The 22,474-nt window shown below is 46.4% G+C and overlaps 1 protein-coding gene across 1 annotated transcript; it reads right to left on the bottom strand.

Annotated features, from left to right (window-relative positions):
- Positions 1–481: 481 nt before the first annotated feature.
- LOC131895679 (steroid 17-alpha-hydroxylase/17,20 lyase) lies at positions 482–7,838 on the bottom strand. The gene is made up of 8 exons (XM_059246164.1): positions 7,334–7,838; positions 4,744–4,882; positions 4,323–4,552; positions 3,547–3,633; positions 2,809–3,018; positions 2,343–2,512; positions 1,265–1,368; positions 482–870 (listed from the first exon to the last, which is right to left on the bottom strand). The coding sequence occupies exons 1-8, from the start codon at positions 7,628–7,630 to the stop codon at positions 578–580; spliced, it is 1,530 nt and encodes a 509-aa protein (XP_059102147.1). The 5' UTR covers positions 7,631–7,838; the 3' UTR covers positions 482–577.
- Between the last annotated feature and the right edge of the window lie 14,636 nt (positions 7,839–22,474).

Below are 22,474 nucleotides of genomic sequence, written 5' to 3'. Positions count from 1 at the left end.
CAGATTATATGCATCACTCCCTTTGAAGGGACAACCTTGTGTGTTTAACATTTCTGGTTCCCCTGTGCCTCCCACACAGGCTGAGTGAGTGTCCCGAGTCAGTGAATGGCATACATAGTGTACTCAATAAAATGTTTTGAGAGGTGTGCAAGATGGCTCATCAGGTAAAGGTTCTTGCTGCCAAACTTGGTGTCCTGATTTCTATCCTTGAAATCTACATAGTGGAAGGAAAGGACCAACTCCTGTGAGTATACTTACACACACACACACACACACACACACACACACACACACACGCACGCGCACGCGCACGCATACACACACACGAAATGTCCCTCTCTGCCACACAAAAGAAATAAATAAGTACATTTGTTGACTGAATGAGTAAGCAAATGAGTAAATGATAGGCAGCTCAGAGACTTTTATTGGCAAATCTTTAATTTAGGTATATCACCCTAACTAGATTAAACCACTAGAAAATGGGGGGGGGAGGAGGAGGAGGCATGTAGGAGTCAGTAGGGGCAGCACCTCTAGTTTTGTGCTGTGGGCTGCACAGCATGGGACCAGGAGACATGAGTCATGGCCTCCAGGTGCCAACCTCTGCCTGGGCATCCTTCCATGCCTGGCGCACTGTGACCTTCACTTTGAAGGGATCAATCAGAAAGACCACCTTGGGGTCCCCTTCCAAGCAGGGCATCGGCGCATCGTCTGGCACATCCAGGTCAAACCTCTGTAGCAGGCAGGCCATGTAGAGGAAGAGCTCCTGACGGGCTAGAACCTCTCCAATGCAGGCGCGGGGCCCAGCTCCGAAGGGCAGGTAGCTTAGCGAGGGTGTAATGAGATGGTTTCCCGTGGGGTCTAAGAAGCGCTCTGGAGACAGAGGGAAGCATCAGCCAGCAGCCAAGCTTTTGCCCAGGGGATCTCAACCCACTTTTAGGCCACGAGGAAATCAAATATTCAGGAAGGATGGAGAGAGAGAGGAAGACGTCTCACCAGGAGAAAATGCCACCACCGAAGAAAAGAGGGACAGGCCTACTGGGGAGACAGATGCCTGCAGGCTTTCACAGAAGTAATTTGAAGAGTGAGTTGCAAAGTCCAGCTTTGAGGAGTTGGGGACAGTCTCCAGGAGAATGGAAATGGCAACAGGCCAATGGGGATGCAGCCAGGAATTTTCTAATGGGAAGGAAGGCAAGCTGGCCCAGTGGAGCAAAATCCAGGCTGGCTGTGTGGCCCAGGAGCCAGGAGGGGCAAGACAGACACTCACCAGGCATGAACTGATCTGGATGGTCCCATTCCTTCTCATCGTGATGCAGGGCCCACAGATTGATGACTACGTGTGTGTCCTTGGGGATGGTAAATTCGCCAATGCTGACCCAGACAAGGTGAAGAAAAAGGCATATTGTCTTCCCCTTCCTGCTCAGCCTCAAGTCTCTACTGGGGGAAAGGCCTCTTTAGGCCTTCATTCTCACTCCCTCCTTTTCCTTAGCTTCTGGCTTCTGCCAGGATTGCACCTGGATCCAGCCTTATCCACTCGTCAAGCACGTGCCTACCAACCTTATTTATGTATGTGGACATTTGTGCTTGTCAGTACACGGATGTGCCTTGGAAGCTGGTGCGTGTGCGTGCGTGTGTGTGTGTGTGTGTGTGTGTGTGTGTGTGTGAGAATATGTACTACAGCTGTCTGATGAGATTGGAACATTGAGCACCCTGTCCTTCAGCCCAGACCTGTGTCTCTAAGGGCAGCGGGAAGTTTGGAGGGAAGCCAGATGGATCTGCAGCTTAGTCAGTGGATATCAGGGGAGGCAGATGCAGTGGCTATGGTGGCTAGGGTGGGATGATTGACAGCAGCCACTGTTTGACTATAGGTTGATCAGCAGCTAAGGGCAGGTAAAACATGGATGGGGACAAAATAGGCTAGCTAGTGGCTGCATCTTAGGCTGAGTGTCTTGGGAAGAAAGGCTTTGTAGTTGGAGTTTTCTCCAGTCCTGCCCAGGCCACAGCCGCTCAGACCCAAGTAAACACACAGAGGCTTATATTAATTATGAACTGTGTGGCCTAATGGCTCGGGCTTCTTGTTAGCTAGGTCTTACATCTTAAATTAACCCATTTCTATTAATCTATACCTTGCCACGTGGCTCGTGGCTTACCGGTATCTTTACATCTTGCTTCTCATGGTGGCAGCTGGCAGCATCTCCTGACTCAGCCTTCCACTTCCCAGCATTCTCCTCTCTGCTTATCCCGCCTATACTATACTTCCTGCCTGGCCAACCAACGTTTTATTTATCAATCAATCAGAGCAACACATTCACAGCATACAGAAAGCCATCCCCAGCAAGGCATACCTTGAGTCAATGTTAGCCTTGTGGGGGATGAGCATGGGGGCCACTGGCCTGATACGAAGCACTTCTCGGATAGTGGCCTCCAGCATGAGGAGGTGATTTCGGTCATTGAAAGTTGGTGTGCGGCTGAAACCTATATTCTGGTCAATTTCTTTTTGGATCTTCTTTTTCACCTGAGGACCAGAACAAGGTCATGTGATCAAGTTGTTCAAGTCTAAGAGCGATATAGGCTTAGCAGAACCCAGTGGTCACACCCAGAACAGCCCTGACAGATTCTATCCAGTAATGACTCTGTAGCCTATGCTTTGTTTCTAGAAGATGGGACAACATTAACCCAGGGTCAGAGTCAGCCGTTGCTTGTGTGAGAGGTGGAGCAGGGTTATCTGCACAGAAGGCTCCAGGTGTTGCGCCCCACACCCCCAAAATGGAGCTTAGCTGGATTCTATAGGAAGAGTGAGGAGACACTCACCTCAGGATTGTGTAGCAGGAAAGCCACAATCCAACACAACACAGAGGTGGTGGTCTCTATACCAGCCCCGAAGAAGTCTCCCACTGTGGAAAGGATGTGTCTATCTGAAAATGAACCCTGGTCATCAGTGGTGTTGTTATTATCTGCGTTCATCTTGGCTTGTATCAGAATGTCCGTCAAGTTGGAGATGGAGTCATTGTTGAATTTCTCCTGGAATGAGAGACAGTGAGAGATGAGGATGAGGAGGGAGCCCCACCTCCAGTATCCCTGCCACACTCCATCTTAGCCTAGAGACAGCAAGGTTCCTTGAGGGTGGAGAGGGGCTGAGCAGGACCTGTGGGTTTGTAGAGGTAGTGATAGCCCTGGGCCCTCCTCTGTGTCCCTTCTAGGAACCTTTTCAATTTCTTACTTTCCCGCTCCCATTCATTAATAAGTCAGTTTCTAGTGGTAGCCTATTATGTGTCAGCCCCCTGCCAGGCTCTGGAGATCTTTTTTCTTTTTTTTTTTTTTTTGGTTTTTCGAGACAGGGTTTCTCTGTGTAGCTTTGGAGCCTATCCTGGAACTCACTCTGTAGCCCAGGCTGGCCTTGAACTCACAGAGACCCGCCTGCCTCTGCCTCCTGAGTGCTGGGATTAAAGGCATGAGCCACCACCGCCCGGCTGGAGATTTACAGTGTCCGAAATGTACCCAGGCTTGCTCTCATGACGCCTCCAACCTCAGTTCGCCTCTGTCACTCACCTTGCATTTTTCCAACATGTCAATCAGTACTTCCTCTCGAACTTTAACGTGTCTCTTTATCTTTTCCAAGGTTTTATTGGGGAAAATCTGGAAACAGAAGGAAATGTCAAATCCATCTATCCAGCTAGAATTCTTCCTGGAGGCAGACCTGGACCTTCTGTCAGGAAGGCTAGATGACAAAAGAATAAGATTACCGTGGCCAAGAAGGACAACTTGAGACAGTGGAGGACAGGGTGGACCCCTCGTCCCCTTCTCTGTTCAAAACTAAGCCCTGCCAGCTGTGTGCCTGCCCATAGGACAGACGTGACTGAGGAGGCAAGCCCCTGAACTAACTTCAGCCTGTTTTTCTTGTCTGTACCGAGAGGATACTTTGACATGTCCAGGAGGACCCAGTGACTAACACAGGCTTCTTACTGCTGGCACATGGTAATTGGAAAATAGTAAGAGCCATGAATATTAAGATACAGGATTTATAAAGAGACCCAGCAAGGCATCATAGTACAGGCTTATAGTCCTAGCGCTTGAGACTCGGAGGCAGGAGGATCAACATTTCAAGGTCATTCTCAGTTACAGAAGCAATCTGAGGCTAGCCTGAGCTACATGAGAGCCTGCCTTGAGGGTAGTTTGCCAGTGAAGTGTGTGCGGTTGTAAGAGGCAGAGGAGATAGAGATGACTATTGGATGAGTCGGATGAGAAAGATGGCCATGGAAACTGAAAGTGTTAAGGACACTGTCCTAGTGGGATCTGGAAGTGGAGAGGGGTGACTTCAGTCTCACCGTCAACCAAGGGAAAATGTCCACCAGATTTTCATTGTCTAGGCAATTCAGGATGCCTTCTGTAAAGGTCTGTATGGTGGTCAATATCGGATCCCTGTTCTCATAAGAGGTGCTGAAGCAGACGGCACAGATGATGTTGGTTATTGACGTGAAGATAGGCTGGGACAGATCTATGGACTCCTCATTGTGGGTGAGCAGCAAGTCACACAGTGAGCTGGCTTCCTGACATACTGAGGAGAGAGGGAATGCGAAATGGAGGAATTCATCAGCCGACACCACCTCTCCACCTGGGTCTACTTATCCAGGGAGGGCATAGAGAGCCCACGGCCACTGGATGGCAGCAGCCGCTAAGGAATGGCCGGCCCCAGCCATCCAGCACCCTTTCCCAGCTCCCCAGCCCCAGGGCTAGCCTCTCACTCACTGATCTTCTCCAGCTTGTGGTCACCATCCCTGAAGAGGGCAAAGGAGCTGAGTGCCAGCTTCCGGTGTAGCTGCCAGGAGCCATCAGAGTCAGCAAAGGCGATACCTTTCCCTTGGTCCGACAAGAGGCCTAGAGTCACCTTGGGAGAGCAGGCAAGGCTGTAGGAATTATTAGGCAAGCCCTGGAACTCTCAGGCTTCTCCCTCGACCTACCTGCATGCTGTAACAGCCCCACTTGCCTCCTCCCAGGAAGGCCCTAAAGTCCTCCTTACAGTCCCGAAAGGCAGTATAGTGAGGAGACAGAAGGAACGCTGATTTGAATGCAAGAGCTCTGGGGTTCCGTTTATTAGTAAGGTGCCTTCTGGGCCTCTCTGCTTCGGTTTCTGACCAGGAGAGGCAGCTATGGGTGGGGCAAGCTAGGTGTGCTTGTCCTAGGGACAGTATCGGGGACTAAGGGGGTCCAGCCCCTCGATAGTCCCCTCCCAGGGTCCGGGAAGAATCTACAACCAGCTGATAATTAATCTTTGATAAAAAGAAATGAATCTATGTACACGAAACTCCTTAGTTCATACACTTTATTATTCTGTGACAGTTCTCTCTCTGCACAGCTTCTATTCTGCTCTCATGTCTAACTCCGTTCTTGCCTGATTTCTCTATATTTATCTACTGTCCCCTCTAGGTTCTATCTTAATTCCTTCATCTAGTTCTGTCCCTTCTAGGTTCTCATCTATCTAGTTCTTTCCCCTATCAGCTCCTCTCCCGTCTCCTTCTGTCTCATCTGGCTCTTCCTCATCTTGTTCTTCCCCATCTGGCTCTTCCTCATCTTCCATCTCGTTCCTCTAGTCCTCTCTTCTAGCCCTTCAATCTAGTTCTTCCCCATCTCAGTTTGTTCCTCTCAAGTTCTTACCCATCTAGTTTTTCCATTCTCTTTTCTCTTCTCCCTCGTGCCCTGGAAGTCCCGGTATATAAAAGGGAGGGTCCGAGCTAAACTGGGTAAAGCTATTTATTACTTAACGTCCACCTCTCCTAGGCGGTGTCTCCTTGTGGAATTTACCTTAAGTCAGGAGATTTGTATGTGGGCTGTTATCACTGTTAGTCCTCGGAAATTGGGTGACCACCTGGGCGGTGTCTCCTTGTGGAATTTACCTTAAATCAGGAGACTCGCCTGTGGGTGGTTATCACTGTTAGTCCTCGGAAATTGGGTGACCACCTGGGCAGTGTCTCCTTGTGGAATTTACCTTAAGTCAGGAGACTCGCCTGTGGGTGGTTATCACTGTTAGCCCTCGGAAATTGGGTGACCACCTGGGTGGTGTCCCCTTTAGTCCTTGAAAATGGCTAGGGGAGATATCTGATTCCAGAGAAAGCGTTTCCTGAGGCTGTTCTCCAAATGCCTGGAATGTGTGTGTCCAGAGAGTGATCAGTCCACACTGTTAGCCCTTCTTAGGGAAAAGTCAATTGGGAAAACTGTGAAGGCACACATGATTTTTATAACAGAATACAGCTGATATATAACAAGCCAAGTAACACCAAAAACTCCTTAGGATTTGGCTTCGTCTGGAGGAATTCCCTGATTCCTCCAGGTAGTGACTTTGCCATAACCAGCTGAGTTCTCTGATATATTCCTGCGGCCCGCAGCAGGACAGGGAGACCAAGACACTTGCCTATCTTTCCCAACACTGCCAGGCTGCTAAAGTCACAGAATCCAGGCATGGATTGCTGGCCTGTGCACTCAAACGCGCATCTGAAGACAGCACATGTTTTACCCTCCTGAGTTGGACTTAAGGTTGAACTATCTCCTCTGAAAGGTACCCCCGAAAGCACGAGGGCCTGAAGTCACCCACTTGCATCCCTGACCCTCCAAACCCCCATCCGGCCAGCCTCTTTTGTTCTCTTGCTTCTGAGAGGAAACCAAATCTGGGGGAGCCCGGCAGTGGGGCAGGCCACTCTGGCTGACTTGCCAAGGGAAATGAACCAATTTTGGCCTGCTCAAAGCTGAGGCCAGTTGTGCTTTATTGGGGTGCTCAGGGGAACCCTTGCAGCAGGGTCATGGGAGCATGGGTGGTGTTTGTAGGTTGGCTACTCAACAGTCAGCACAGTGATGTCAGAGGCCTTGAGATACTACTGTATGTTCCTGTCCCCTGTCCCCCTGCAAGACCCCCCCCCCCAGCTATCTGTGAGCCAAAGCCACTTGATCAGGGAAACTGCAATCTTTAGCCCCCCAAGAGGCCAGCTGCTTCTCCCAGCATCTTCCTGTGGAGGATGCAATCACTGCCCCTATCTCCCAGCAAACGTAACAGTCACACTTAAGGAGAACTTTAGCGCTGGGTCTGGGCTACGGGCTTTGGCAGTGTGTTCTAGCACAACTGTCATATAATAGAGGGGAAGGTGAGTGGAGTAAGGGCCCCCCTAACTCTGCAGGCTCCTGCACCACCTTGCTGGACAGGCCATTCAAGAGGTGTCCCTTTAATTCCTCCTTCCCAGTTTAGAGGTTGGGTAGGGTCTGAGGGGATGGCCCTGTTAGTCTGGTTTTGGAAAAATTACGAACTGTACAACCCCAGGGGTCAAGGAGGAGGAGGGTTGGCACTGCTTACCATCTGGGGCCGACCGGAGAATTCTTTTCCTTTCTTAACGAGCACTTCCCTGGCCAGCTGATATTGGCCGATGATCACGGTCGGTGTGGTGCCCAGACGAAGAGAATAGATGGGACCGTATTTTTTCTGCAGCTTGAAGAAGTTGACATGCATGTGGCCGTGTCTGGGGAGAAACGGCAGGCTGCCCACAAGGGGCAGGGATGGGAGGCTCCTGGGAAACTTGGCATCACATGTCTTTGGCTTGGGCCAAAAGAAATAGGCTAGGATGAGCAGCGAGAGACACACGAGTTCCCACATGGTAGCGGGTGCCGGCAGACGGCCAGCTGTGGAGGAACTCAGCAACTCTAACGGGGAAGGAGGACTTTTAAAAGGCCTCCCTGGTTGTCACCTTGAAGTTGTGTTATCTCTTGGCCAGGAGAAGTTTATCCTGGAATGGATTCAAGCCTGAGTCTTCACTCGGAGAGGAGAGGGAATGCGGCCTCCTCAAGGCTGGCTTAGCTTCAGGACGAACCCCTGGAGGAGGAGCAGGTTAAGGAGCAGATAGCTAGACATTTCCCTGGGGGGCTCCTCCGTGATGGAACACCCCAGAGGCAAATGGTATCAGAATGAGATCAAGGTTTTAGAGTCTGCATGATGTCATGTCAGAAGTGCTGCATAGATAGTAATTAATGTTATCCGGCTGCAGCAAGCCAAACCCGGCAAAGATACTTAAGTCTTATTATTTAATAGTTGAGGAGAATGAGCTCTTCAAAGGTCAGTCTGTATAAGGTCACACAAGACAGTGATGGCAAGAACCCAGATGTCCTAAGTTTGGGTGGCTGCTCAGGTATGCATAGCATCAGCTCAAGAGACATTGCAGGTTTCTGTTCAAATCTAGCTTGGCCACTTTCTAGTTCTATAGTCTTAAGTGGGCTACTTAATCTTTTCTAGGAAAAAAATCATTTTATTACATTACATATATAAAGCATAAAATGCATCATTTAAAATACTTGAACTAAGGGCTCCAGAGATGGCTCAGCAGCTAAATGCACTGGCTGCTCTTCTAAAAGACCCAGGTTTGATTCCTAGCACCCACATAGCAGCTCACAACTTTCTGTAACTCTGGTTCCAGGATCCAATGCCCTCTTCTGGCCTCTGCATGCACCAGACACATGGTATAAATACATATATGCAGGTAAAACACTCATGCATACAAAATAATAAAATACTAATTAAAATTATATAAAATACCTTAACTAGTAGATAAAACATGAAACCACAAAATTTCAGAGTAGTATTTTAATATTTATGAAAACTATTACATTTGACCTGTTTGTTATTTCATCGTGTGTGTGTGTGTGTGTGTGTGTGTGTGTGTGTGTGTGTGTGGTCATTCCTTCCACTCTGTGGGTTCTGGGCATCAAACTCAGATTACTAGGCTTGTGTGGCAAGTCCTTAACTCACTGAACCAACTCTCGGACTCTTTTTTTTTTCTTTAAACTGTTAAACTTTATCATAAATTAAAATTTCTTTACAAAAAAAATTGCACATAATATTTGACCACTCTTAGGTTCTGATGCACTGGCATTTGCAATAGTTTCTTTAAATCTTCAAGTTAAACAGTCTCAGCAAGGAGTCCAGAACGTAGGAAGGGCAATAAGCAACCCTGCTAGAACATTCAAGTGCAACTAGCAGACTTGTGGCCATGAACTCTCCGGCTCTTTAATCATTTTTAAATGTACATTTTGGCCAGGGCATAGCAGTACACACCTGTAATCCCAGCACTCAGGAGACAGATGGAGAGTGAGGCCAGCCTCAGTTTCACAGGAGTTTGAAGCTATCCTGGGCTATATAAGACTATGTCTCACTCAAAATCAACAGCAAAAAATTTCCATTTTAGCAGTATAAAGCTTGTGCACAGTTTTGCACAATAATCAGCTCCAGGCACTTCCAGAACTTACGTCACTTTGTGCCGACACTGGAGCCATTAAGTAATCACTCTCCAGTTTTCCCCTCCAGATCCAGACACCTCTAATCTCCTTTCTATGAGCATGCCTGTTCCTTGCTTTGCTTTGGTTTCTATTGCTGTGATGAAGACCACGACCAAAAGCAACTTGGAGGAGAAAGGGTCTATTTGACTTCCCTATCCCAGGTCACAGTTCACTGAGAGAAAACAAAGCAGGAACCTAGAGGCAGGAGCTGAAGCAGAAGCCTTGGGGTAGTGATGCTTACTGGCTTGCTCCCCATGGCTGCTCAGTCTGCTTTCTTTCTTTCTTTCTTTCTTTCTTTCTTTCTTTTTTTTTTTTTTTTTTTTTTTTTTTTTTTTTTTTTTTTGGAGCTGAGGATCAAACCCAGGGCTTTATGCTTGCTAGGCAAGCACTCTACCACTGAGCTAAATCCCCAACCCCTCAGTCTGCTTTCTTATACAACTCAGAATCACTTGTCCATGGGTAGCACACAGAGTGAGCTGGGCCCTCCCATATCAATTATTAATCAAGAAAATGCTCCCACGGACATGCCTATAGGTCAGTCTGATAAAGCTCAGCCGAGACTCTTCTTTCTCCAGGTGTGTCTAGGTTGGGGTCAAGTTGGCAAAAACCAACCAGCACAATTGACCCCTTGACAACTTGACACACAAACACATCACTATTAAAACATAGCCTTTCCTTTCCTGTTCATCCCCAAGATCTTATATTAATATTAACATCACAAAATAATATAAAACTGATATAACTTTAAAAGTCCCACAGTCTTTAAAAGATTTGACATTAAGAAGTCCAAAGTCAGCTGGGCGGTGGTGGCGCACGCCTTTAATCCCAGCACTCGGGAGGCAGAGCTAGGCGGATCTCTGTGAGTTCGAGGCCAGCCTGGTCTACAAAGCGAGATCCAGGAAAGGCGCAAAGCTACACGGAGAAACCCTATCTCAAAAAACAAACAAAAAAAAAATCCAAAAAAAAAAAAAAAAAAAGTCCAAAGTCTAGGTGTGGTGGTGGCGCATGCCTTTAATCCCAGCACTCAGAAGGTAGAGACAAGTAGATCTCTGTGTGTTTGAAGCCATCTTAGTCACACAGTGAGCCAAGGCCACACAGTGAAAATCTGTCTCAAAAAAAAAAAAAAAAAGGTCCAAAGTCTCTTTGTTTCTTTAAAAGCCCTAATTTTCTTAAGTGTGAGATCGCCTAGAAAATAAAAAATGTTACATACTTTCTTACTCCAAGAGAAAAGAAACAGGGCAGTCATAATCAAATCAAAGCGAAGTCCAAGTCCAGAAGCGGAACTCTGGCTGACATCTGGCACTCATCGTCTTTTGAGCTCTGCCGTTAGCAGCATGCACAGACGTGTCCTACACTCAGGCCGGCTCCACTTGGTGGTCATGCCACGGTATGGTATCTCCAATATGCTGGGGTCTCCACTGTCCCTGAGGCCATACCATCACCAATGGCCTCTTCCAGCCTTCTTTAGGGACTCCAGCCCTGCCACATAGTGCCAAACCTCAGCTGCTCTCCATGACCCCTCCATGACTTCAAAACCAGTACTACCTTGGTGACTTTTACACATTACCAAGTTTGGCTGTCGGCATGAAATGTAACCTTGGCCCCACTGGACCACAGATTCTGCGCGCTGACCCTGACAAAATACTCCCAGAAGATTTTGCCTCAGTGATGCTGCCCTCTCTCTCTGGATATATTTATTTAGTATACAGTGTTCTGCCTGCATGTATACCTGCAGGCCAGATGAGGGCACCAAATCTCATGGTTGTGAGCCACCATGTGGTTGCTGGAAATTGAACTTTGGACTTTTGGAAGAGCAACCAGTGCCCTTAACTGCTGAGCCATCTCTCCAGTCCACTGGTCTCTTCTTAATCACAGCTGATTTCTCAGCTGGAGCTAACCAGTGCAAAGCTTTCACTTTAGTGGTACTGGGTTCTCTCTCTCTCTCTCTCTGTCTCTGTCTCTCTGTCTCTCTCTCTCTGTTGTTTTGGGTTTATTTATTTTTTTAAGATTTATTTATTTTTATTTTATATGTGTGAGTATTTTCCAGCATGAGTGCCTGCTGAAGCCAGAATAGATCGCCTGTTAGAGAGCTCACCTTCTTTTTTTTTTTTTTGTTTTTTTTTTTTGGTTTTTCGAGACAGGGTTTCTCTGTGTAGCTTTGCGCCTTTCCTGGAACTCACTCTGTAGACCAGGCTGGCCTCGAACTCACAGAGATCCACCTGGCTCTGCCTCCCAAGTGCTGGGATTAAAGGTGTGCACCACCACCGCCCAGCTGAGAACCCACCTTCTATGATGACTGACACCAAGAACACGCACTCTCTTGGGGCTGTGAATTCTCTGGTAATATTGAGTCCCTGTTATACAGGTTGAACTGAAGGTTTCCAGCAGAAGCTGGGGATTGTGTTTTAAGGAAGTTTTACCAATAAGACCTTAAGGGGCCCATTGGGTAGAATATGAATATAGCTCAAGGTCAGTCACTAGCATAGCATGCAGGGTGCTCCAGTCCCCAGCACCCCAAAATAACAATAAGCTGTGTGTAGTCGCACAGACCTTAAATCCCAGCACTCAGGAGCAGAGGCAGGTGTGTCTCTGTGAGTTCAGGGCCAGCCTACAAAGTGAGGTAGTTTCAGGGTAGCCAGAGGTACACAGTAAGACCCTTTCTCAAAAAATCGTTAACAACAATAGAAAAGTCATGTTGAAAATGTAGCTAGGCATGTGCAAGGTCCTGGGTTCTGTCTGCATCACCAGATCAAACAATAGACTAGTCCTAGCCTGTATCACATGATCTTCCGCAATCACGACAGAGGTGGAATTGCCTCGTCTGGGCACACTGTAACAGTATTATTTCCAGCTTCCTAAGTCCTCCGTGTCTCATGCACTTTGCATGTGTATCTTGTACAGTTCATGACAGGCAGAAGAGCAACACATCTGCTTGTTTTCACAAAGTTCTCATTTCTTGCTTATTGGGGTGAGCTGTCCGGCAATTAACTGTCTTGGTTTTCACTTTAGGAGTAGAAAGCAGCCCCTCAATCTGGTTCTCAAGCCCCAGGCTCCCCGTTTTTCAACCTCAGTGCCAAACTTTGAGCAATCCTTCATCAGGTCTAGCCAGGGCACTGACTGGATTTACCCCTAACCCAGCACTGCCATTTTGTCTCCCTCTGCTGCAAAATGCCAATCACTTCTACTACGAGAATGGCCTCCCAGCTTTCCATTCAAGGGCTCCAGAGCCCAGTTCATGGTAACCATTACATTCATATGTCTCAGAGACACCCCTCCCCAACACACCTCCGCGGCATCTTACATCAGGACTAGCCTCAGCACTCACACTGTTCTTCTAACCTTGCTCACTGTATTGTCCAGGCTATCCTCAAACCTCAGAGCTCAAGTTGTCCTCCAGCCTCAGCCTCCTGAGTCCCTGTGACCACAGGCAGATGAACCTGGCTCTTTGGTTAATTCATTCTAAACTGTGGGTGCCAGCTTGCATTCTTCCTCTCTATTCTGGATCATCCTGATTGACTCTAGGATCTACGGAAATATGCAGTCAACATTCCAGACTCACACTGTCCTTCTCCTGACCCCCCCCCCCCCCCGCCCCCGCCCCAGGCCCTGTTAAGAGGACGGGGTTCAGTTCCCAGCACCCACGTGGTGCCTTGGAAGCCTCTGTAACTACCGTTCTAGGGGATCTGATGCCGTCTTCTATTTTCGGGTACACACATGGTGCATACACATATATGTAGACAAAACTCTCCTACACATAAGATAAAATAAGTTAAAAAAAAAAAAGATTATCACTGGGTGGCAGAGGCCCACACCTTTAATCCCAGCACTAGGGAGGCAGAGGAAGGCAGATCTCTCTAAGTTCAAGGCCAGCCTGGTCTACAGAGCGAGTTCCAGAACTGCTAGGGCTACAGAGAAACTCTGTCTCAAAAAAAAAAAAAAAAAAAAAAAAAAAAGACTGTCTTCTGTCTCCAGAGATTCTACCTTTTACTTGAGGAAATGGAGATCACTAAATTCAATCTCCCTCAATGTGCCTGTTGTTAGTTACTTTCCTTTGATCCTAAGAGTGAGGATTCTTAGTCCCTTTCCCAATCCTAGTCCCTTTCCAATTCCGGTCCCTTCTAACAATTATTCTGGCTTTTCCTATGGATCGTGTGCACCATACTGTCAAACCTTCACAAAAGCCACAGCGGAGGTACCGGCTGCCATCGTGCCCCCTTTACAGTTGAAAATGGAGATGGAGAATTGAACAAAGGTCACCAGCTAGCTAATGATGCAGCTGGAACCAGCAATATAAAGCTCTTACCTTGTGCTCCTTCCTTCCTCCTTCCTTTCCTTCCTCCTTCTTCCCTTCTTCTCTCCCTTCCTCCCTTCTTCCCTCCCTTCCTCCCTTCTTCCCTCCCTTCCTCCCTTCTTCCCTCCCTTCCTCCCTTCTTCCCTCCCTTCCTCTCTTCTTCCCTCCCTTCCTCCCTTCTTCCCTCCCTTCCTCCCTTCTTCCCTCCCTTCCTCCCTCCTTCCCTCCCTTCCTCTCTTCTTCCCTCCCTCCCTTCCTTTTGTTTTTTATTTTTGTTTGGTTTTGGCCCTGGGGATTAAACCCAGAACCTTGGACCTTGTGCATGTTAGGCAAGTATTCTACTACTGAGTTATATTCCCGGCCCTGGAGTTCTTAACTATTTTTTTAAGATCTATCTATCTATCTATCTATCTATCTATTTATTATATATACAGTGTTCTGCCTGCATGCCAGAAGAGGGCACCAGATCTCATTACAGATAGTTGCCAGCCACCATGTGGTTGCTGGGAATTGAACTCTGGACCTCTGGAAGAGGTTAAGTGCTCTTAACCTCTGAGCCATCTCTCCAGCCCCGAGTTCTTAACTTTTAATAGCCAAGCTTTCTGCTTTTCAAAATCCATGCTAGGTTTTCTCTTACACGCAACCTTTGGAACAATTGCTCTAATTCTCTAATTCCAGGAACCTATCTTGCAGAAGTCATATAGTATGAGTGCAATATCAATTATGTAATCAGTGTTTGCCATTGCCAGCAACACACTTTCCACTGGAAGGAGCTGGGGTACAATGCGATCAGAAACAGTGGAAAGAAACACTTTATATGTTTATATGGAAATAATTCCGAAACACACACACCTACCACAAAAATTCAGCTTTCTCCCATATCCTTGAGCCTATTCATTCCTTCACCCTCTCACAGAAAGTTTCGTTTGTCATTTTTCTTTTGTATCTCCAGCTTACCCTCTCTGCTTTCTTCTCAGCAGGTAAATACACTCAGAAGTGCCCTCCCTCCAACATGTGTTAAATTGATTTGGACATAGTATAACTCAAATAAACAATATTTTGTAAAGATAACAATTATGGACTTCAAAGCTTAACATTAAATTAGTTGCTTCACTAAAAAAACAGAAGAGTTAGTTGCTTCAAAGGCATTAGTTGTATTTTGCAGCAGCAGCATGATGAAATCATTTAGTCCAGGGTCCTCATTCTGTTAAAAAACAAAAACAAACCAGATTCAAAGAGTAAGACTTTGCACAAACTTACCAGCGATAAAGCTAGAAATGAAGCATTTTCTCCCTAAAACAAAAGTCCTATCAATGGTATATCAGTGGCTCCATGTGAATGAAGTGTCCAGGCTCTTCACTCACACTCTGCCGCGCTATGGTAACTTGGAAACGGTGAGACGCTACAGCAAATTACCGGGCTGGCTTCGAGGCCTGAAAGGGGCTTAGGCGTTAGCCAAGCCTCTCTGTGGAGATGGGGAAGGCAGCGAGGGCAGACCAGAGGTTCTCCTGCAGGTATCTGCCTAAAACTCACAGGGACAGACTCACTCCAACCCCGCCCCCCACCCCACCTCATTTTGAAGCCACTAAGCCTGTCATGTACATTGGCTTCACAGACCCTTAGTTCCCCAAAGATCCTGAGCAAAAGCCTGCACGTGGGGCTGGAGAGCACCTACTGCTCTTCCAGAGGTCCTGAGTTCAACTCCCAGCAACCACATGGTGGCTGACAGCCATCTGCGGTGAGATCTGGTGCCCTCTTCTGGCCTGCAAGGACACATGCAGGCAGAATACTGTATACATTAATAAATAAAATAAATCTTTAAAAAAAAAAAAAAAAAAAAAAGCCTGCACGTGAGAGCTCCTGGGAAACAGGGCTGAGAAGGGAAACTTTCTGTTCTCATCTTTAGGACTTTGGTCGTTTATATATCCCTTGAATTCCTCTATGGGAGTTTCCATTTCAGTCAGCAGACACAAAACAGATCAAGTCCAAAAAAATCAGGACAATGGCCTAGCACCTCACATCCCTGAACATCCCTCTCCTGTTCACAGCTCCGGCACCTGTGCCGGGTACCAGCTGTCACAAGGACAGGACTCCCGCTATTAACAATGAGAAGGGTGTTGCTTTAGCAATACATGCCGATGCTAATAAAGAACTGGTATGTAATCCACGGTGATGACAGAAAGTGACTCATCCTCCATGACTCCCCAGCCAGCACTCCCAAGGCCTGCCCTGGCTCTTAGAGAACTGTGCTATGCTTCATAGTGATGGCAGACACTCCTTTTTGGAGTTCCTGCTTCTTCCTTTTCATTTAAGCCTACGCAGCTCCCATGATGTTCTGGGATTTCTCATGTTGCCACTTGATTCAACTCAGACATAGCATTCCTTGTGTCCTGTTATTACCGAGTCCCCTTTACCTCAGAGGGTCCTCAGAGTACCTGTGAACACTCACCGCTTCCTAGACAACATTAAATATCATATTTGATTTTAGGAGAATCATAATTATCCACTCACTCAGCTGATCAGGAAATGATTGGCAGTCATAAGTGCCCTGGAGATTTTCTTTAGTTTGTAGACTCTGTTAATCATTGCATCTCTAAGTTGGGCTTATTTTCTAGTGACTACATCATGTGCTTTAAAAAAAAAAAAAAGATTGATTTATTTATTTTATGTATGAGTCCTCTATCTGCATGCACACCTTTATGCCAGAAGAGGGCACCAGATCCCACTATAGATGATTGTGAGCCACCATGTGGTTGCTGAGAATTGAAGTCAGGTCATCTGGAAGAACAGCCAGTGAGCTTAACCACTGAACCATCTCTCCAGCCCTGCATCATGTGCTTTTAACCAGAAGAAAAACCAGAACCAAACCAAAACCAAACCTGGGACTGGGGAAATAGCTGGATGTGAGTGGCAAGAGGAAGAAGCCATTGAAGTATGAGCTTGCATCCCTGGAGAGTGGGTCTCTCCTGATAGTTTTGTAACACCCAGACAGAGGGTGACTCAAGTTTGGGGTAGTATTTCAACTACTGAGTCCTGGTGCTAGAATTCCATGAAATATCATATGTGTGTCAGGGACATGGTGCCCCATCTCGGGCATGCACACTGAGAGATTCCACACTCAGAATCAAGCTGTGGATCACTCTCGACCTGAGCTGATGAATAGGAACATTGACTCACCTAAGTCTCTTTAGAAAGAATGTTCTGCTGGAGACTGCTGCCAAGATGCCTAAGGTCAGTTTAGGTTGTTAAAGCATTTCCTTCCTGGTGGCACTAACGGTTTTAAGATTTTTAACTCTTGATGGGCCAGTGGCACACACCTTTAATCCCAGCACTTGAGAGACAGAGGCAGGTAGATCTCTAACTTCAAGGCCAGCCTGGTCTACAGAGAGAGTTCCAGGAAAGCCAGGGCTACACAGAGAAACCCTGTCTCAAAACAAACAAACAAACAAAAATAATAATAAATTAAAAAATATATATTTTTTAACTCTTAGCAAAACAGCTTATATAGCTGATATTTTGAGATATACATATATTTGTGCTTTCTGGTGGATGCAAAGACTGGAACTTGAGCTGAAGCTTTCCTCACACCCAGAACACTTATGGGACTTCTCTGACTCATGCAGAGGCTGGAGGTGTTCCTGAAGGCTTTCCCACACTCTTCACATAGGAGTCTTCTCCTGGGTACAGTTTCTCTGGAACTATTACTGAAGCTCCTGTCACTTGTAACATTCCAAGAGGTAAGTCCCTGGAACCTTTCAGCACAGACACAGGGCTTCTCACCAATGTGAGCTCTCATAAGGACTTGAGATGAGAGCTCCCTGTGAAGGCTTGGCCACACTCAGCATTTATAGGGTTTTCCCCCAGTGTGCTTATGTCTATCACATTTTAAAATCTTTACCATAGCATCACATTTATTGACCTCTCCTGTGTGGTCTTGCCAGTTAATACGAAGGGCACAGTTATCATAGTTGTGAGGTTTCTCATTCATGTGAATGATGCATGAGAAGACCTGCTTTCTCACCCAGTGAAAAATTCCTGGCACATGGCACACTTATAGATACTTTTCCTATTTGGTATGGTGACTTAGAGGAGAAAGTGTTTGTCTCAGGATTTCTATTGTTATGAAAAGGCACCATGACTATGGCAACCCTTAGAAAGAAAACATCTAATTGAGGTGGCTCACTAACAGTTTCAGAGGTTCAGTCCATTATCATCATGACAGGGAACATGGCAGTGTGCAGGCAGATGTGGTGCTGGAGAAGTAGCGGAGAATACTACATCTTGTAGGCAACAGGAAGTCGACTGACACACTGGGTAGTATCTGAGCTTAGAAAACCTCAAAGCCCGCCCCCACAGTGACACACTTCTTCCAGCAAGGCCATTCCCACTCAAACAAAGCCATACCTCCTAATAGTGCCACTCCCTATGAGATTATGGGGGTCAATTACACTCAAACTACCACAGTGTTATATATCTGAGTGTCTTCCCGCATACATGTATGTGCACCATGTGGATGCCTGGTGCTTGCAGAGGTCAGAAGAGGGAACTGGAGTCCCTGCAACTGAAATTATGGATAATTGTGAGCTGCCATGTTGATGCATAGAACCAAATCCAAGTCCTTTACAAGAATAACAAGTGCTCTTAACCTCTGAGCCTTCTCTCCGGCCCCGTCAGACTTTTTAATTTTAGATTTACTTATTTATTTATGTTTCATTTATTTGTATGGGTATGTGTCTAAAGAAATGTACATCCATGGGTGTGAGTGCCCATAGAGGCCAGAAGAGGGCATCTAATCCCCTGGAGCTGGAGTTAGAGGAAGTTGTAAACTGCTCATTGTGTGTGCTGGAAGCTGATCTTGGGTCCTCAGAAAGAGCAGTGTTGTGCTTTTAACCTCTGGGCCATTTCTCCATCCTCCAGACTCTTGGCAGAGTGGTGGAGGCTGGTGTCTTTACTCTATTGCTTATTCCTTGTGTGTACATTCATTGCAGTTTGGTCTCTGAGCCCACCACACTACTGGATCTGCTGATAAGGTCAACAGTGACCTCCTCATTACTAAACGCATTACCTGTCTTTCAGACCTCCATTCATAAAACACTTTGCAGACATTACTAATCATTTACTTTTCTTTAACCCTCTGCTATGACATGCAGCTCCAGGTTCTTGAAAATTGTTTTGATCCTTCTTCTCTGTCCCACAGCTGTCTAATGTGTGTCAAGGTTCCTTAGCCTGCCCTTGGCCCTTCTCCATCAGCATTGCCTTTGGGTGATCTTATCCACCAAGGTCTTAAGCATCATCAGTATTCAACATTTAAGAAATAGGAGCTGCTACTGACCTTAACAGAGTTTACTGATTGAAGATCCTTATTCTAGAGATGTGAACCGTCGGCTCTCAACCTGACTCACCTGGCTTCACCAACAGTTTTGCACTTGTGCCTGGTTGACCCCACTGAAGCAAGAGAATTTAGCCTAAGAAGAATCAGTTCTCAGAATAGTACGGGGCTGGGGGCAGTCACTGAGACGGCCCAGCAGGTAAGGGTGTCTGCTGCAAGTGTGGCAACTGGGTTTGATCCCAAAACCTTAAGGAGAAATGACTCTTGAAAACTGTCCTCTGACCTCCACGTGTGTCATGACACATGTATACACACACACACACACACACACACACACACACACACACACTAAATGTGTAAGTGTAGCAAAAATAGTAAAGCTGATCACATTCCTATTCTGAGAGCCTGTCAGAATAGACCATCATTAGAGACGCAGGCAGTTGTCTCAGACACTGATAAAAGTATGTAATAGAAACTTACTTTCCAATAAAATAAAAAACAGATTCTTTTTTATTATTAGTTTTGTTGTTGTTGGTTTGCTTTTTTTTTTTTTTGTGACAGGGTCTCACTAGATAGTCCTTGCTGGGTTAGAAGCACTATTTAGACCAGCCTAGCCTTGAACTCACAGAGGTCCTCCTGCTTCTGCCCGCTGAGTGCTGGGATTAAAGGCATGTGCCATCACTCCCAGAAAAAGTAGGTTCTTTAGATGACTAATGCACCTGATGACTATGTAGCCAGACTAGCCTTCCTATTTTAAAAACAATGACAAAACATTAAAACCAAAAATGAAGTGGGGGTGAACCATCCCCTGACATCAGCTTCCTGGTCTGCTGAGATGTGGGCAAGCAGGCAGCTGCTTCATGTTCCCACGGCCACAAAGTCCCTGCCATGGCCACAAAGTCCCCTGCCACCGCCTTCATCACCACGATGAACTGAATCCATTCGAACCACTGCAGACAGGTAGTCAGACACGACCGTGGCCAATGGATTGGAGCTCACACAAGTTCACTATTGCAAAGCCCTGTGCACTATGATCAGAGAGAAAAGCTCTCTCACATTCTTGAACCTGGCCTGTTTCTACTACCTGGGAATGAAACTGTGGAAGTTTTTTTGAGTGAAAAATTCCAAGACAAGACTGGGCATATTGGCACATGCCCGTAATCCCTGGGTTGAAGAGATACAGGAGGGAGGATTGGGAGTTCAAGGCCACCCCCCCCACCGCCACCCCCGCTATAAAGTAAATTTAAAGCCAGTCTATCTCAAAAACAAATGAACAAACAAACAAAATATAAAACAAAACCTACCAAGTAGCAAGCAAAATGTATTTCAATCTTTTCATATTTTTATTGAGAAGGAGGTCACCAGAGCAGGGTATTAAGGAAAGCAGCCAGGGAGTGGTTGCGCACATTTTTAATCCCAGCACTCAGGAGGCAGAGCCAGGCGGATCTCTGTGAGTTTGAGGCCAGCCTGGCCTACGGAGCAAGTTCCAAAACAGCCAAGGCTACACAGAGAAACCCTGTCTCAAAAACAACCAAACCAAACCAAAGAAAGAAAGAAACAAACAAACAAACAGATCTCAATGCTAGGATTTTGTTCAATCCTAAATTTCACCTCAGATTCCAGTTCTTCTCTTCACATTCCTTTTTTTTTTTTTTTTTTTTTTGGTTTTTCGAGACAGGGTTTCTCTGTGTAGCTTTGTGCCTTTCCTGGAACTCACTCTGTAGACCAGGCTGGCCTTGAACTCACAGAGATCCGCCTGCCTCTGCCTCCCGAGTGCTGGGATTAAGGGCGTGCGCCACCACCGCCCGGCTGCTAATTACTTTCTTAAGTAGGTTGAATGATCTTTTTTATTTTATTTAATAATTTTCATTTTTTATTTTGTGTGTACGGACCCTTCACCTGCTTGCATGTCTGTGCACCGCTTGCATTCCTGCTGCTCAGCAAGGCCAGAAGAAGGCATTGGGTCCTCGGGAACTGGAGTTGCAGAGAACTGTGAGCTGCCATATGGGTGCTGGGAATTGAACCCAGGTCCTCTGCAAGAGCAGCCCACACATAGCACACACGTATACATGCAGGCAAAACATTCATACACATAAAATAAAATTTAAAAAAATAAAAAAAAGAAAAGAGAAAAAGGACATTGTAGCTTTTTACTACTGTTCACTGGACATTAAAACGATAATAAAGGAGCTAGGCATGGTAGTGGCCGCCTTTTATCCCAGATCTCAGGAAGCAAAGGCAGGTGAATCTCCAAGTTCAAGGTCAGCCTGGTCTACACAGCTGGTTCCAAGACAGTCAGGGCAACCCAGAGAAACCCTGTCTTAAAAAAAAAAAAAGATAATGAAGAAAACCTATACATCACTATATGTCTGCAAATTTTAAAATGGTATTTACCAAAACTCACATAGAAAGAAAAAGATAATTTAAGCTGATCTTTGTCAAAATTATTAGATGAATAATTATCCAAAACAGAAGCACCAGGAACATACAATACTGTTGTCTGACTGTTTTCCACTATTTTATTTTATTTTAAATTGTGTGTGTGTGTGTGTGTGTGTGTGTGTGTGTGTGTGTGTGGTGTGTGTATGAGTGTGTGTGTGTGTGTATGTGTGTGTATGTGTGTGTGGTGTGTGTGTGTATGTGTGGTGTGTGTGTGTGTGTGTGTGTGTGGTGTGTGTGTGTGTGGTGTGTGTGTGTATGGTGTGTGTGTGTGTGTGGTGTGTGGTGTGTGTGTGTCTGAGTATGTTCATGAGTGAAGGTGCCCACAGAGCCAGAGGCACTGGGTATCCCTGAAGCTGGAGTTACAGGTGGTTGTGGGCTGCTTGTTGTGGGTGCTGGGAGCCCAACTCAGGTCCTCTGCAAAAGCAGTATGTGCTTTTAACCATTGAGTCGTTTTTTTCTAGCCACTGTCTGGATACTTTTTTGTCCCCCATACATTATATGTTGGAGATTTGGTCTTCAGTGAGGCCATGTTGGGAGGTTCAACCGTTAACAGATAGGGCCTAGTGAAGGGTCCTTAAGTCTATCAGAGGGGTATGTTTGGAAGGGATTATGGGACCCCAGTCACCTTCTGGCTTCCTCTTTTGAGATGTGCCTGAGGGTGCTCATCAGACTCTACATTCTGTTTGAACTTTTGGCCTCCAAAACTGTGAGCTAAAGAAACTGCTTTACTGAGACAGTTGTGTAGCTAGATCTGCTTTAGGGGTCCCCTGGTAGTAGGATCAGGATCCATCCCTGGTGCATAAGCTGGCTTTTTGGAGTCCACTACCTATGGTGGGACATCTCGCACAACCTTGAGGCAGGGGGAGGGGCTTGGACCTACCTCTACTGAATGTACCAGGCTCTGCTGACTTCCCATGGGAGGCCTTACCTCTTGTAGGAGGGAATAGAGGGTGGGTTGGAAGGGGAAGGCTAAAGGGGCAGGAGGAGGGAAGAGGGGGATCTGTGATTGGTATGTAAAAGAATAAAAAATTTCTTAATTAAAAAAAAGAAAAAAGAAAGCTTGGTGGCAGTGGTGCACACCCTTAATCCCAGCACTCGGGAGGCAAAGC

Source organism: Peromyscus eremicus, chromosome 1, assembly GCF_949786415.1.
Source record: "Peromyscus eremicus chromosome 1, PerEre_H2_v1, whole genome shotgun sequence".
NCBI classification, from domain to species: Eukaryota; Metazoa; Chordata; class Mammalia; order Rodentia; family Cricetidae; genus Peromyscus; species Peromyscus eremicus.
This window is presented reverse-complemented; position numbering and strand designations above follow the sequence as displayed.